This window comes from Macaca mulatta, chromosome X (genome assembly GCF_049350105.2).
Source record: "Macaca mulatta isolate MMU2019108-1 chromosome X, T2T-MMU8v2.0, whole genome shotgun sequence".
Lineage (NCBI taxonomy): Eukaryota > Metazoa > Chordata > Mammalia > Primates > Cercopithecidae > Macaca > Macaca mulatta.
The window spans coordinates 41,829,778-41,842,923 of record NC_133426.1 but is presented as its reverse complement, the minus strand read 5'-3'; the positions used below and the strand labels follow the sequence as shown (position 1 = coordinate 41,842,923).

The following is a 13,146-nucleotide window of genomic DNA, read 5'->3' as shown; positions in this document are numbered from 1 at the left end:
CTCCAGCCCCTTTCGCGGCTTGGTCGCCGCTAGGCGCGGAGGCGACGACCCCAACCAGCCCCGCCTCGGCAGCTGCAGCCGGCGCGCCCCGCTCAACCCCCCGCGCCCTCTAGAATCCCGGTGCCCGCCCGTTTGCCGTGACGCGGCCCGCGCCGCGCGCATGCGCCGCTCAGCCCGCTCCCCTTTCCCTGGGCCACCGCCTCCCGACGGGCTAGAGTGGGCGGAGTCTGTGGTTCTGGAAGCCGCGCCGCCGACGGGGGAGGAGGGCGTGTCTGCGCGAGGCGGGTGCGCGGGGCTGGCTAGCCGGTCGGCTGCTGAGGCGGAGGGGCGGAGCAGAAGGCGGCGGCCGCGGCTCCCGCCCGCACAGAGCGCCAGTCCCGCGAAGCCCCCTCCCACTCCCGGGCGGGCGGTGGCGGCTGCGGGAGGAGGAGAAGTAGGAGGGAGCGTCTCTGCCACCGCCTCCTGGTCCCCAGCGCCGATCCGCCGCCGCCACCTCCCTCCGCGGCGATCCTCCCTCCATGGTCCTGCCGCGGCCCCCTCTATAGCCCGAGCTGCTCCGCGACGCGACGGAGCCGGCCTCGGACAGAGGGAGCGGTCGCGGCCTCGCGGCCCGCGCGGGCTGACGAGCGGAGAGCGCGACGCCGCGCGGTCCCCGAGGATCCGCACGCCGGGCAGCGCGGCCCGAGCAGCGCGAGGAGCAGCGGGCGGGCGGGCGGCGCCGGGCCCGGGCCGCCCTCGCTCCCACGCCCCGGCCCCGCCGCCCGCGCCGGGGCGGTCGCCTGCAGAGGAAGGCGCCGCAGTCTCTGGGCCTCGCGGCACCACTCGAGCGTCCTCGGCACCGAGGGCTCGCGGGTCCTGAGGGGAGGAGGCGATCCCGGGGCTGGGCACTGAGCTCTTGGGCGCCCCCACCCCCGTTTTCGAAGCCCTCCACGCTGCGGCCGCTATCCCCTCCGGACCATGGCCGACGACGACGTGCTGTTCGAGGATGTGTACGAGCTGTGCGAGGTGATCGGAAAGTGAGTCTCCACGCGAGGGAGCGGGAGTGTGGAAAAATGCATTTCAGTGATGCCCCGGTCTTCCCGCACCCGCTCCGGGCCTGCCCCCTGCCCTCTCTCCTTCCCCTCTTCCCCTCTTCCCCTCTCGTCCTTCTCATCTTGGAGTATTTATAGACGTGTACCTGGAGCTCCTGCCAGGCGGGGGCCTGGGGGTTCTCAGCGGTCCATTGAGGCCACCGAGCCGAGGCTGGCCACCCCGTAAGGCGTGGGGCCGGCTGCCTGCATTTTATCTGACGGTTGCACAGGGACGTGGCACAGCCGATTTTATAGTTGCTTCAGTTGGGGTTTTTGTTACCTTGCATGTGCCATAGACCATTTTTGAAAAGAGCAGCTTGCATTTCCTTTGCTTGTGTGGTGAGAGAGAGAGTGAGTCCAGGGTTTTAATTGTGGGGTGTGTGTCTATTGTGCGGGATATTAGACAGATGCCTTTGTGTACACCCCATGCCCGGATTGGAGGGGATCATTTAAGACCGGGTGCGTTCAGTTTCAGCACATTCCCTCCTGGTGTACATGAACGTGGAAAGAGTTGGGGGCATTCGAATTTTTAATGCTTCGTTATGCAATGACTGTTCAATCAGTGCTCGAGGCTCCCCTCGACTGTTGTTGGGATGGTGGTTAGCGTGGTAGAGCCGTCTGCTTTGAGTCACCGGGCTGGTCTAGAATATAGAACTGACAGTCCAAATGCTCATCCTTTCATCTGTGTTGTATAATTACGCTGGGGAAAAGCAGGGAATCAGATTAATCACAGTGCTGATTGAGAATTAAATCTGCAGTTCCTCATCTAATTGTCCATTCCTTAAATCTATTTTGAATAGTTTCCTTTTCATTCTTGTCAAACAGTATTCCAAGTGCACAATCCTGCTAATTTGCTTGTGAAGGAAATGCTGGCAATCTGAAGTTGATTTCCTAACACAGCGTGTATTCTGTGGCTTTAGAAGTTGAGGAGATAAGATTTAAGAGCAAATTTTTGCTTAATAAGGATCGCTAGAGCTACCATTGAAATATCTTACCTCTTTTTTTTTTTTTTTTTTTTGGAAGCGGTGCTTTATTGTCTATTTTAAGGTCCACAGTTGGGAAATGAAACCAAGACCTTAGAGCAGTTGGCCCTATCTCTTTTAAGTTGTCTGCAGTACACGATTTCAATTTGAGTGCTAATTTGTTTCCTTTTCTTTCCATATTGAGGTATTACAGTGTTGCCTCACATGGTGAAATTGTGGGTAGAGCTTGCTACACACTTTACTCAGACCCAATTGATATGAGGACATGTTACTCCTTGCCCTATTGTTACATGACCAGCCAGACTGTTAAAAGGAAAGTATCCAAATGTGTCCTGTTAAAGTGGTTGTGAAGTGTTCTAGAACAGCACTGTCCAAAAGATATATTATGAGCCACATTTGTAATTTAAAATTTTCTAGTAGCCACATTTAATAAAAACATACAGGTGCAATTAATTTTACTAAAATATTTTATTTAACCCTGTAGATCCAAACTTAACACTTAAACATGTAATCAGTATGAAAAAATATTAATGAAGTATTTTACATCTTTTATGCTAAGTCTTTGAAATCCCAATGTGTATTTTACACTAACAGCACATCTCAATTCTGACACTAAGCTACATTTCTGATAAAAATCAGAAATACTTAATCTGTATTTAGGTTTCATAAAATGTGCATTTACAAAAGTAGATTCACATACCCAAGTTACCCAATATACATACCCAATATACATAAAAGTTTTCCAATAACTGAATCAAGTACGTTTTTCTAAATTTAAATTTTAATTAATTAAAATTAAATAAAATTCAAAATTCAGTTTCCCAGTTGGACCAGCCACGTTTCAGGTGCCTAGTAGCCACATGTGAATAGCACAGTTCTAGAGAGAAAAATGTATCAAAAATCTCCTTGGTTTCCTCATTCTTAGCAGCACCCAGTGAAGATAAATTAGGTGTTTCCCAAGAGCCTCCAAATGACCGTATGTGTGGGTGAATTACGTTTGTTGCATCTTAGTTATAGCTGATGTAAACGAACTAACAAAGTCATAATTGGAAAATGTGAGATTAAAATGTTAATTATATTGTGAAGATGGAAAATAGCCATCACTGAATCAGTTTTGGTAACCAGTTCTGATTCCTTAAGGTCTGGAAGGGCGATGATGTGATCTCTTTGGATATCAAAAAGAAATGGTCAGAATCACATTAACACAGTCAGTATTCCGCTGATTTGTAATTGATAGAATATTTTCAGGAAACACCCCTGGGAGAAGAAAATTCATCTTTTCTGGCTGTTTCAGAGCTGCATAAAGAGGGGCAGCAAGCTAATTTTGAGGTGATAGGTACTCTGTGGCTACCTTAACTACTATGAACTGTGAAATCTCATTCATATTTGAAACCAATTCAAATATGTGCCAATTATAAAATGCCATTACGTGAAATAATGAATTCAAGCTAGCCTTATTGTTAAATAATGTAATAATAGTGTTCCTCAACCTGAGTAAAGGTTGAAGGTTTCTCCAGTAAATTGCCTTAGTATATATTGATCTGGAAATTGAAATTAGCTTGAGATTTTCTTGCAGGGACCTTGACAGCATACATTTTTAACTTAGAATTTGTTCACCTCTGAATTTGAACAGAAAGCCCTTGAAGATGTTCGCATGTGCTGAAAACCTTTTTATTGATTTCTATTCAAGTTCTATGGAATTTTGTTTTCTTTTTCACCAAATTAGTATCACAAGTTGTTTTTCACCACTAGATCTTAATAGGTTTAAATTTTTACTAAGGTACTTTAAAATAGATTTCACTTTTCAAGACTAATTGACCTCCCACTCACTCCTCTACCTACGCAACCACCTACTCACTTACCTCTGTGTACTTGGCCTTAATTGATGGCATAAATGAAAGTTCTCGTCTAATTTAGACCCTTCAGTGTGCTTTTTTTTCCCGTTGGTTGAGAAAGACAACTTCTAGAGTTAATGAGGTTTTGAAATATAAGATCATTATTTGGAATATGTTTTCTTTCCAGTGGCTGCAGCCTTTACCCTTGTTAAAGCTGTCTTTGAGGGAACATGTGCCCAATTTGTTACAAATATTGGAAGGATGTCGTTTCCCTTTTTAAAAATTAAAACTCTTTTCCCTGTGTTTCTCATTTTTGAAAATCTTGCAGAAACTCCTTTGAATGCTTGTTGGTTCTATAACATTTTCTACGTAACTATCTTTCAAATGACTGAAACAAATCTCCAATAATACGACCTTATCGTAGTCCCAAAACTTCTTGTCTTAGCAAATGTAGCAATTACTGGAAAGGAAAGGCGTTATGCAAATAAGGTTAATGACTAATTTTTATGTCATGATCATTTACTGTATCTTTTACAAGTATAAGTAAGTGTACAACCGGTAATACTACATGAAGGAAATTTAAGACAATTCATCCAAATTAAAACATAGAAAAATGCCTACTTTCTTGGTACAGCAGTGTCTATGAAAGAGAATAACAAAATACACACCATTTTTACCTTGTGTTGGTACCTTTGCCGTATTATTTAGTAACCTGTAGCTTCTGACTTTCCTGCTCTGATAGGACATACACTAAAATTGGAATGATGCAGCATGACCCTTGCTTAAGGATGACATGCAACTGTGTGAGGCATGCTGTATTTGCTTACACCTCGAGAGCACTTATATTTAATTACAGTTACTTATTTATGGATCTCTCTAGTTCACTAATAAGGAGCTTCTTGAGGGCAGGGAATGTTTCTTACACATCTTTCCCCATTAACACAGTGCTTGCAATGTAACAGCCTTTCATTAGCTGTGGAATGAATTGAGTAGTTTTAATAAAATCTCATTAAAAGGCAAAAAAGCATGTTTATCAACCTCAGAGCAATTATTGTCCCAAGAACCTGCATTAAAGTAGTGGTTCTCCACCTGGCTGCATATTAGAATCATCAGGGGAGCTTTTAAGAAAGATCAATGCCAGAGCCCTGTGTCAAAGCAGTGAAATCCGAGTTTCTGGGAGTGGGTCCTGGTCACTGATATTTTTTAAAGCTCTCTGTGTGATTCTAATGTGCAGCTCTGATGGGGAGTCATTGGCTTAAAACTTAGATTATGTATGTAATATTTTGGGATTGGCTTTTCAGAGGCTTGCAATTCTTACAAAGTGGAATAAACTCTTTTTGGAAGGTATCGAATGAAGCTAAATGGCTAAAACATGGATTTTATCTTCTATGCACTTGTGTTTCTCAGCCTTATTGTGTAAGAATTTAGTTTTAGCTTGTGTTTGGCTTTGATTTCTTTGGCCTTTTAAGATCCACATTGATTTATGACACTCATCTAATGCTAACATGGCGATTGTCTGATGTTTGGAACAACACAGAACAAGGATTGCTTCAATAACAGTTGATGATGGTTTTCCACTATAATGGCTTGATTTAATATTAAGAAATTTATCAGTTTAGTATGGATTGTGTTTGTACATACACTCTATTAAAAGAGTATGGTTAAGTTGCTTGTATGCTTTAAATTACATACTTGTGATTCCAGTAATGCTATTAGCTGGAGAATTGAGTTAATGCAGTCTTTATGTAAATACTGGATTAATAATATGTAAAGTATATAATTCAGCATACAGAAAAATTCAGCTTTACTAATTTGTACTAATTACTATGACTTTCACATGTATTGATTCACGCAATGATTTAGGTTTCTAGTACCATAGGGAGAATGTCGCATTGTGTTGAAAAAATGTTTCCTGGAAATTTTAACTAGACTTTGTAGGTAAACTAGTTTTTAATGTTAGGAAAAGATCAAGTGTTTGCCTGAAGGAACCAAGAATTTTCCAGAAATGAGTAGATATTCCAAAAATACCAGTGATCGTGAAAGAACTGCATGATCACAGTGACAGCCAAGTAACAAGGTAAAAGAAGTAATCAGCAGCTAAATTGTTGGTAGCCCAGAAAGAATGCAAGCCGTGGGAGTTAAGCTGTACCTCTACAGAGGAAAAACCTTTTGAACTCAGGATGTGGATCCTACAGATAGCAGGCCTCAATGGGAGTAGGGAAGCAATATTGATTCCTGATGACGGAGTTTGATCCTAGGACCATTTGGAGGGAGAACAGAGCTACTCCGTTGCTTTTCTGCATGTATACAACCTTCTCGAGTCTCTTCATGTCTGCTTTTTACAGATTGCTTTAGGGCATGTTGTTTGAAGTTGTCTTCATAAATACTTCCTGTGGACTCCCTTAATTTTTATGACCGTAACACGCTTCTATGTACTTGACATAAGCAGTTCAGCTCCCTCCATTTTTTCCTTGTATCTGCAACAGTTTCACCTGATGAACTATGTCTCAAATGTCCCTAAATTGTGTTCCTGGATATTTCCTTTAAGCTGAAAATTCTTCTGTCTCCAGCTGTAGTTCTACTCAATACATTAAAGAAGCAGGTATACCTTGCTTCTTGAGATTATTCTTGAATTATTACGTTTTTGTAAACATTTTCACATTTTAAATGTGGTAGGAGTACTGACTACATTTAAAGGAACTTTGACATAAGGTTGTTTAAAAAGCTTTTATAACTTAAAGCTTACTTTGTAAAGGGAATTGACATTTATCCCTCTAATGTTAGGCATTTTGGATGTATTATTTCATTTAATCGAACCCATTTTACAAAGAACACTGAGATTCAGAGGGGGTGATCAGTAATTCACCCAAGATTACATGGATTCCAACACGGTTCCGTGGTTTTAAAGTCTATTCATTTCGTGCTGCATTCGGCTGCTAATTCAAGTTGTGAAAATACTGCGTTGGATTTTCTTAAAGACACATGTCTTCATTTTCAGAGTTTCTATACTGCAAATTTTATTTGTTTGACTTTCTGGTTAAATTTCTTACCTCTTCAGTAGAGGTTCCATATACTATTTATTCTTTCATCTGTTTCTTTTTTATTTTTGTTTTTCTCTTTAATAAAACATCAGCATTTGTTACCAAACTAACTGGTAAATCTATGTATTGTTTAGCAATGAAAATATAGACTCTTGGCCATCTGTCCAAAATATAATTTGTTTTGGAACTTTCTCTACTCCTTTTACTCTCCAGATTTTTTCTTTCATTTCCCCTGCCCCAGCAGACAGGATAGTTGATTAATTACTCCTAACTTGCCAGACTAGAAGTAATAAGGTTTCAGAGGTAGATGTTTGTTGGGAGTGGGGTGGAGTGGTTTCCAAAGGATAGTTATTCCTGTATCCTGTGATAAAAATACGGAAGTTGTTCTCTCTAATTCTGAAAACCATGTAGTGAGCTGCAGCTGCTGAGTCTGTGAGCTTCTAGCTGTTTGCCAGCACTGTACACCTTCAATAATCAAGAGACTGAGTTAACTATTGCAGAGCAGGTACCTGACCCCAGCCAACAAGCTGATGGGGTGTGCTGTTCTCACATTTTTTGGTTTTATTTTTTAGTTGCAAATGACAGTGAAGATTCTAGAACCACCAAATATGGCTCTGGATTTATGCTATAGGATTTAAGATGCTACAGAACTTGCTCTCCTTTCTTTCTGTCCTGGAGCCACTATGGTATTGGTTGTAGAGCCCGAGTCAGTATAGAGTATCTGAATTTTACCCTGGGAAAATTTCATTTCCGAAGCTAGTTTGTTTTGAAGTTAATATGTATTTCCAACATTTAGATTTAACAATTTTGTGTTACTTTTATGTATTAATTAGTTTTTATACAGTAAATTATAAAAGTAATGATGCACATAGTAAATTTTATTTTATTTTATTTTATTTTTTTTGAGATGGAGTCTTGCTCTGTCTTCCAGGCTGGAGTGCAGTGGCACGATCTCAGCTCACTACAACCTCCTCCTCCCGGGTTCAAGCGATTCTCTTGCCTCAGCCTCCCAACAAGCTGGGACTACAAGTGTGTACCACCGTGCCCAGCTAATTTTTTTATTTTATTTTTGACAGAATCTTGCTCTGTTGCCCAGGCTGGAGTGCAGTGGCGCAATCTTGACTCACTGCAAGCTCCGCCTCCTGGGTTCATGCCATTCTCCTGCCTCAGCCTCCTGAATAGTTGGCACCACAGGCGCCCGCCACGACGCCCAGCTAATGTTTTTGTTTTGTTTTGTTTTGTTTTTTGTATTTTTAGTAGAGACGGGATTTTACCATGTAAGCCAGGATGGTCTCGATCTCCTGACCTCGTGATCCGCCCGCCTCGGCCTCCCAAAGTGCTGAGATTACAGGCGTGAGCCACTGTGCCCGGCCTAATTTTTGTATTTTTAGTAGAGACGGGGTTTCACCAGGCTGGCCTCTAACTCCTGACGTCAGGTGATCCACCTGCCTTGGTCTCCCAAAGTGCTGGGATTACAGGCGTAAGCCACTGTACCCGGCTGTAAAATTTAAAATATAGGTGATACAAAGATAAGCAGTGAGTCTGTCTCAATTCTCCTATCATCCATAACCCCATTCTCTAGAGGTAACCATTGTTCAGTTTCTTCTACATCTTTCTGGAAGCTTTTTGTTTAAAAGTGAGATCATATTTGTATAGTATGCTGAAATATTGATTTTTCATTAATAATAGTATATACTTGATGATCTTGTCATATCCGTTAATGTATTTGTCTGTCTCTATCTCCTCTTTAACTGCTGCCCAGTATTCTGTCATATGGATTGTTACTTTGGCTTTGGATTGAGTGCAGGCCATTTGTAATTGTACATTGCTGGAAATGCTGAACTGGAATTTGGGTGAGAGGTATGGAATGGCAGTGAAGATTTGGGAGTCATCTGTGTGGAAGTAAAACTGAGTGAACGAATTCTTGGGGATTGACTGCTCTAGGGCGTGTGGTTTGGAGTATAACTCATAGAGTTAGAAGAATCAGGATAATGGACTGCACAGAAGTTTAAAAGTGAGGGGAGGATCAATAATGTAAAATGCCAATATTCTCTGAGGACTAAGAACACGCGTGGCTATAACGGAGAGACAATTTAAAGCACTTATCAAAATGAATATTTTGTTTAATATTCGATTCATGATGTGTCTGAAAAGCTAGGTCTGGCTTCTTTTCTGTGAATACTAGTAATTTTATCCTATCTCTCTGTAAATCTGTCTCAGAACCAACATATTTAGGGTAAAAACGAAGATTTCTTTTTCACTGTAACTGTGTTTTGCAGATTTCTGATGGCTGGCTTTTAGGTAAAATCATTTGGTTTTCCTAAGATTATGTCCTTTTCATTCCTGAGCTTGTGCGTGACTGTCAATTAAATGGAAGCCTTTCATGAAGTGACAAAGTAAATTTTAGATACTTTACATTTACTCTAAGTTCTTGGTATGTGTCAAACCACTGCTATTGTCTTGTGTCTTTCTATGATAGGAAACTGAATTATTTCTAGCCTCAAGAGTTTTTGTCCACGCTGGATGAGTGTAGTACTGTCCTTCTCTTTCACATTCCTCCTCCTGTCACCTCCTAACTAAATTTGTTTATTGGCTATTTTTGGTTGCCCACATCCATTCACAATAAGAAATGATTGCTTCATTGTATGTAAGCCAGTTTTTTGGTACCTAAGTGCATGCTATTTCACTTCAGCTTCTTGTATTCTATTTATTACTGGGCTGTTGTACATTGTTTTCCCCCCCAGTCTTTGTGATTTCTTTTAATATACTTTTTTTTCCCTTTTTGCTTTGTAATCATTGTTTTGAGTATTTGAATTATTTGCAGGTAAGAATGAGGATTGTTCTGTCTCTCATGCAGTTTAATAATATCCAAAATATACTATGTTCAGTCTGTATTTCAGGCTTTTAACTCTGAAGTTAGAGTATTTTGGTATATTTAAATCTAAGATAGAAGTACACTGTATTACCATTCACCTACATGCAGATTTTAATGTTTTCTTAAATTAAAGGATGATAATATTCATTCAGTTACAGAGGTCTCTCTATAGTCCTTCCATGGTGTGCAGATTACCATTATACTACTGCTATTTCATAGACTCTAATTTGTGTTTTTAGAAAACATCATTGATTCTCGGCCTTTTTTCTTACCCTTGGTATGTGATTTCCCCTAAACATATGGATTGCCGTTGCTCCGTGGCTTGTTAGGCAGCCCTCTTCTGATCTGGTAACCTTTGGGCACAGTGTGGCTCTTTTCTTCTTATTTATAAAAGGAATGATAGCTGCTTCACAAACCATTTGCATGGATTAGTGGATTGTAAAGTGCAGCATAAGTATTTTTTATTTCTAGAATGTCTCAGATACTCAAATTACTTTTGGCAGTTATGTACGTAAGTTTCAACAATTTCCAAATGTGCACATTCTCAGTGCTAAACACAGGCTCTATTACATAAATAATATGGTGAAATGAACATTCTTTTCTACCATGTGTGTAAAATTGTTAGTGGTGCTAACTTTTATTCATTGTTCATTTTTGCATTCATTTCTAGCTGTGAGGCCCTGGGCAAGTTAGTTAGCCTCTCTGACCCTCAGTTTCTTTAGCTGTAAAATGTGGTTAATGGTATATACCTTGTAAGGTTGTTGTGAGGATTGAATAGCATGATCTATGTGAAATGTCTAAAGGTTGTTATTATTTTAATTGCCATTGTCATTATTATTCACCAAACACTTGAGTTCTCTGGCCTCAAGGAGCTCAAATGACTTATTCACACACTCATGCACATATCCTCTGCATAACTTGGTAGCTGACAGACACATAGTAAAATATTTGGTCAGCAGTTGTTGAATGAGTGAGTACATTAACTGAGAAATCCAGAGACTGTGTGACCACCTAGTAGGAGAAGGAAGTTGGGGAAATCTTTACAGAGGAGGTGAGGTTTGAATGATTTGCCAGTCTTGTCCTTGGGTAACTCATGTTATCTTTGTAGGCCTGTTTCCTCATTTATAAAAAGGAGTAGAGGAATACAAGTAGGGAAAAATTAAAGAAATTTTAATAAAGTTATATATATAACTTTTAAAAAGTATGACTTTCATAAATTTTATATATATATATATATATATATATATATATATATATAAATTACTTGCGAGAGAGGGAGGGAGAGAGGATCTCACTATGTTGCCCAAGCTGGTCTCAAACTCCTGGCCTCAGGCAGTCCTCCGGCCCCAACCTCCCAAAGTGCTGCGATTACAGGTGTGAACCACTGCACCCAGCCTAAGAAATATGTTGAAGAGTGTTTTGTGTCTTTTTAAAAACCATCCAGGCCCAGTGCAGTGGCTCATGCCTGTAATCCCAGCACGTTGGAAGGCTGAGGCAGGTGGATCACTTGAGGTCAGGAGTTTGAGATCAGCCTGACTAACATGGTGAAACCCTGACTCTACTAAAAATACAAATATTAGCTGGGCGTGGTGGTGCATGCCTGTAATCCCAGCTACTTGGGAGGCTGAGGCAGGAGAATTGCTTGAACCCGGGAGGTGGAGGTTGCAGTGAGCCAAGGTTGCACCACTGCACTCCAGCTGGGGCAACAAGAGCAAAACTCGTCTCAAAAAACAAAAACAAAAACAGAAAACAAACAAACAAACAAACTGTCCAGTGAGCTGTAATCACTTCACTGCACTCCAACCGAGGCAGCAGAGCAAGACGCTGTCTTAAAAAAATTCTTTTAAAACTGTCATTGCTCTCATTGTTCAACTCCCACTTATGAGTGAGAACATGCAGTGTTTGGTTTTCTGTTCCTGTGTTCGTTTGCTGAGAATGATGGTTTCCAGCTTCGTCCATGAGAACATATGGGCACAGGGAAGGGAATATCACACACTGGGGCCTGTTGGGGGGTGGGGGGCAAGGGGAGGGATAGCATTAGGAGAAATACCTAATGTAGATGACGGGTTGATGGGTGCAGCAAACCACCATGGCACATGTATACCTATGTAACAAACCTGTCTGTTCTGCACATGTATCCCAGAACTTAAAGTATAATTTAAAAAAGTAAAAACAAAAACAAGGAAAAACAACAAAACTGTCATTGCCTCTTATGTACATAGAAAAGACAGTATTGAGTTATAGATTTTCATAATTTGTTTCCAAGTCTGTTCTAGATTATAATTCTGTAGTGTTGTGAAAAACTCCCAAGATTATGTTAAAAGAAGGAATTTTTTATCACACTTCTTATGTTTGCGTTTAGACAATTGACAGATTAATTAATTGTTCATCGTGTGAAATTTCAAGACTGAAAAAAGGAAAATCCCAGAATATATATTTCAGAAACACCCATATATAGGATTTATGAGTATTAAAGTGTTCCTTTATGTAACTTCCCCAAATTTTATTACAACAGCAATTTCTACATCTTAACAGTGAGCAAAATGAGGTGGAAAGATTCTGAAGTTGTAGTCTCTGACATGATTGGGCACTGAATCTAAATAACCTAAATCCACAGAACAGCATTTCATCTACTAATTCTTATTACATTGTCAGGTATAAGAATGATCATGTTGAAATTGAGTGGTTGGTCTGTTTAGATCACTTCTATGGAAATACTGCTTAGGTTGATTTCAGAAATCCTTGGACAGTATTATTTATATTGCATTATTTAGGTTAGAAATTTTTGCTGACTTCCATCTGAGTTATTAGTTCAAAAGCAGAATCATCAGTCTTTACTTACATAGAATCTCTGCTGGTCCTCATCATAGGCTTAATATCTTCTTAACTGGCTTTTTGTTAGCAGTATAGTGTGGCATTAAATTTGAGACTATCTTTTTAATAAATTTTTTTTAAATTTTGTCAGCTGTGGAATAATTAGATACTTGTAAAACAAGCAAGAAGCTGTTTTCACTGAGGACTTTCTTTAATTACATTTCATATAAATTTAAGAGAACCGTTACTAGAATATTAAAATCACAGGTTACAGTGAGAATGTATTTCACATAATCAACATACATAACATTTTTAAAAGCATGCTAAAGACAGAAAAAACCTTTACCAACCATACATTATAGGCAATGCTTTAAAAAAAAAAAAAAGAAAACATTTTGCTCTTATGGATGTGAAAGTGAATCTGTGTAAGTGTGTATTCAAATGAAAATACTCATTATCATTGCAGAAGGAGTGTGGGTATCTGGAGAGGGAGCATTCTAAGCTTGCTGCTCTACTTTTTGGATTATC

The 13,146-nt window shown here is 40.4% G+C and overlaps 1 protein-coding gene and 1 pseudogene across 22 annotated transcripts in view; both read left to right on the top strand.

The window, feature by feature from the left end:
• Nucleotides 1-459: 459 nt before the first annotated feature.
• Nucleotides 460-13,146, top strand: part of CASK (calcium/calmodulin dependent serine protein kinase) — a 407,963-nt gene continuing 395,276 nt past the window's right edge. For 10 of the 22 annotated variants that reach the window (XM_015127198.3, XM_077987861.1, XM_077987857.1 and 7 more), the window contains exon 1: nucleotides 460-1,016. In XM_015127198.3, the coding sequence (XP_014982684.1) occupies nucleotides 958-1,016 (59 nt within the window). In that variant the 5' untranslated portion in view covers nucleotides 460-957. 22 annotated transcript variants of the gene reach the window in all.
• LOC114675203 (U6 spliceosomal RNA) lies at nucleotides 4,616-4,711 on the top strand (annotated as a pseudogene).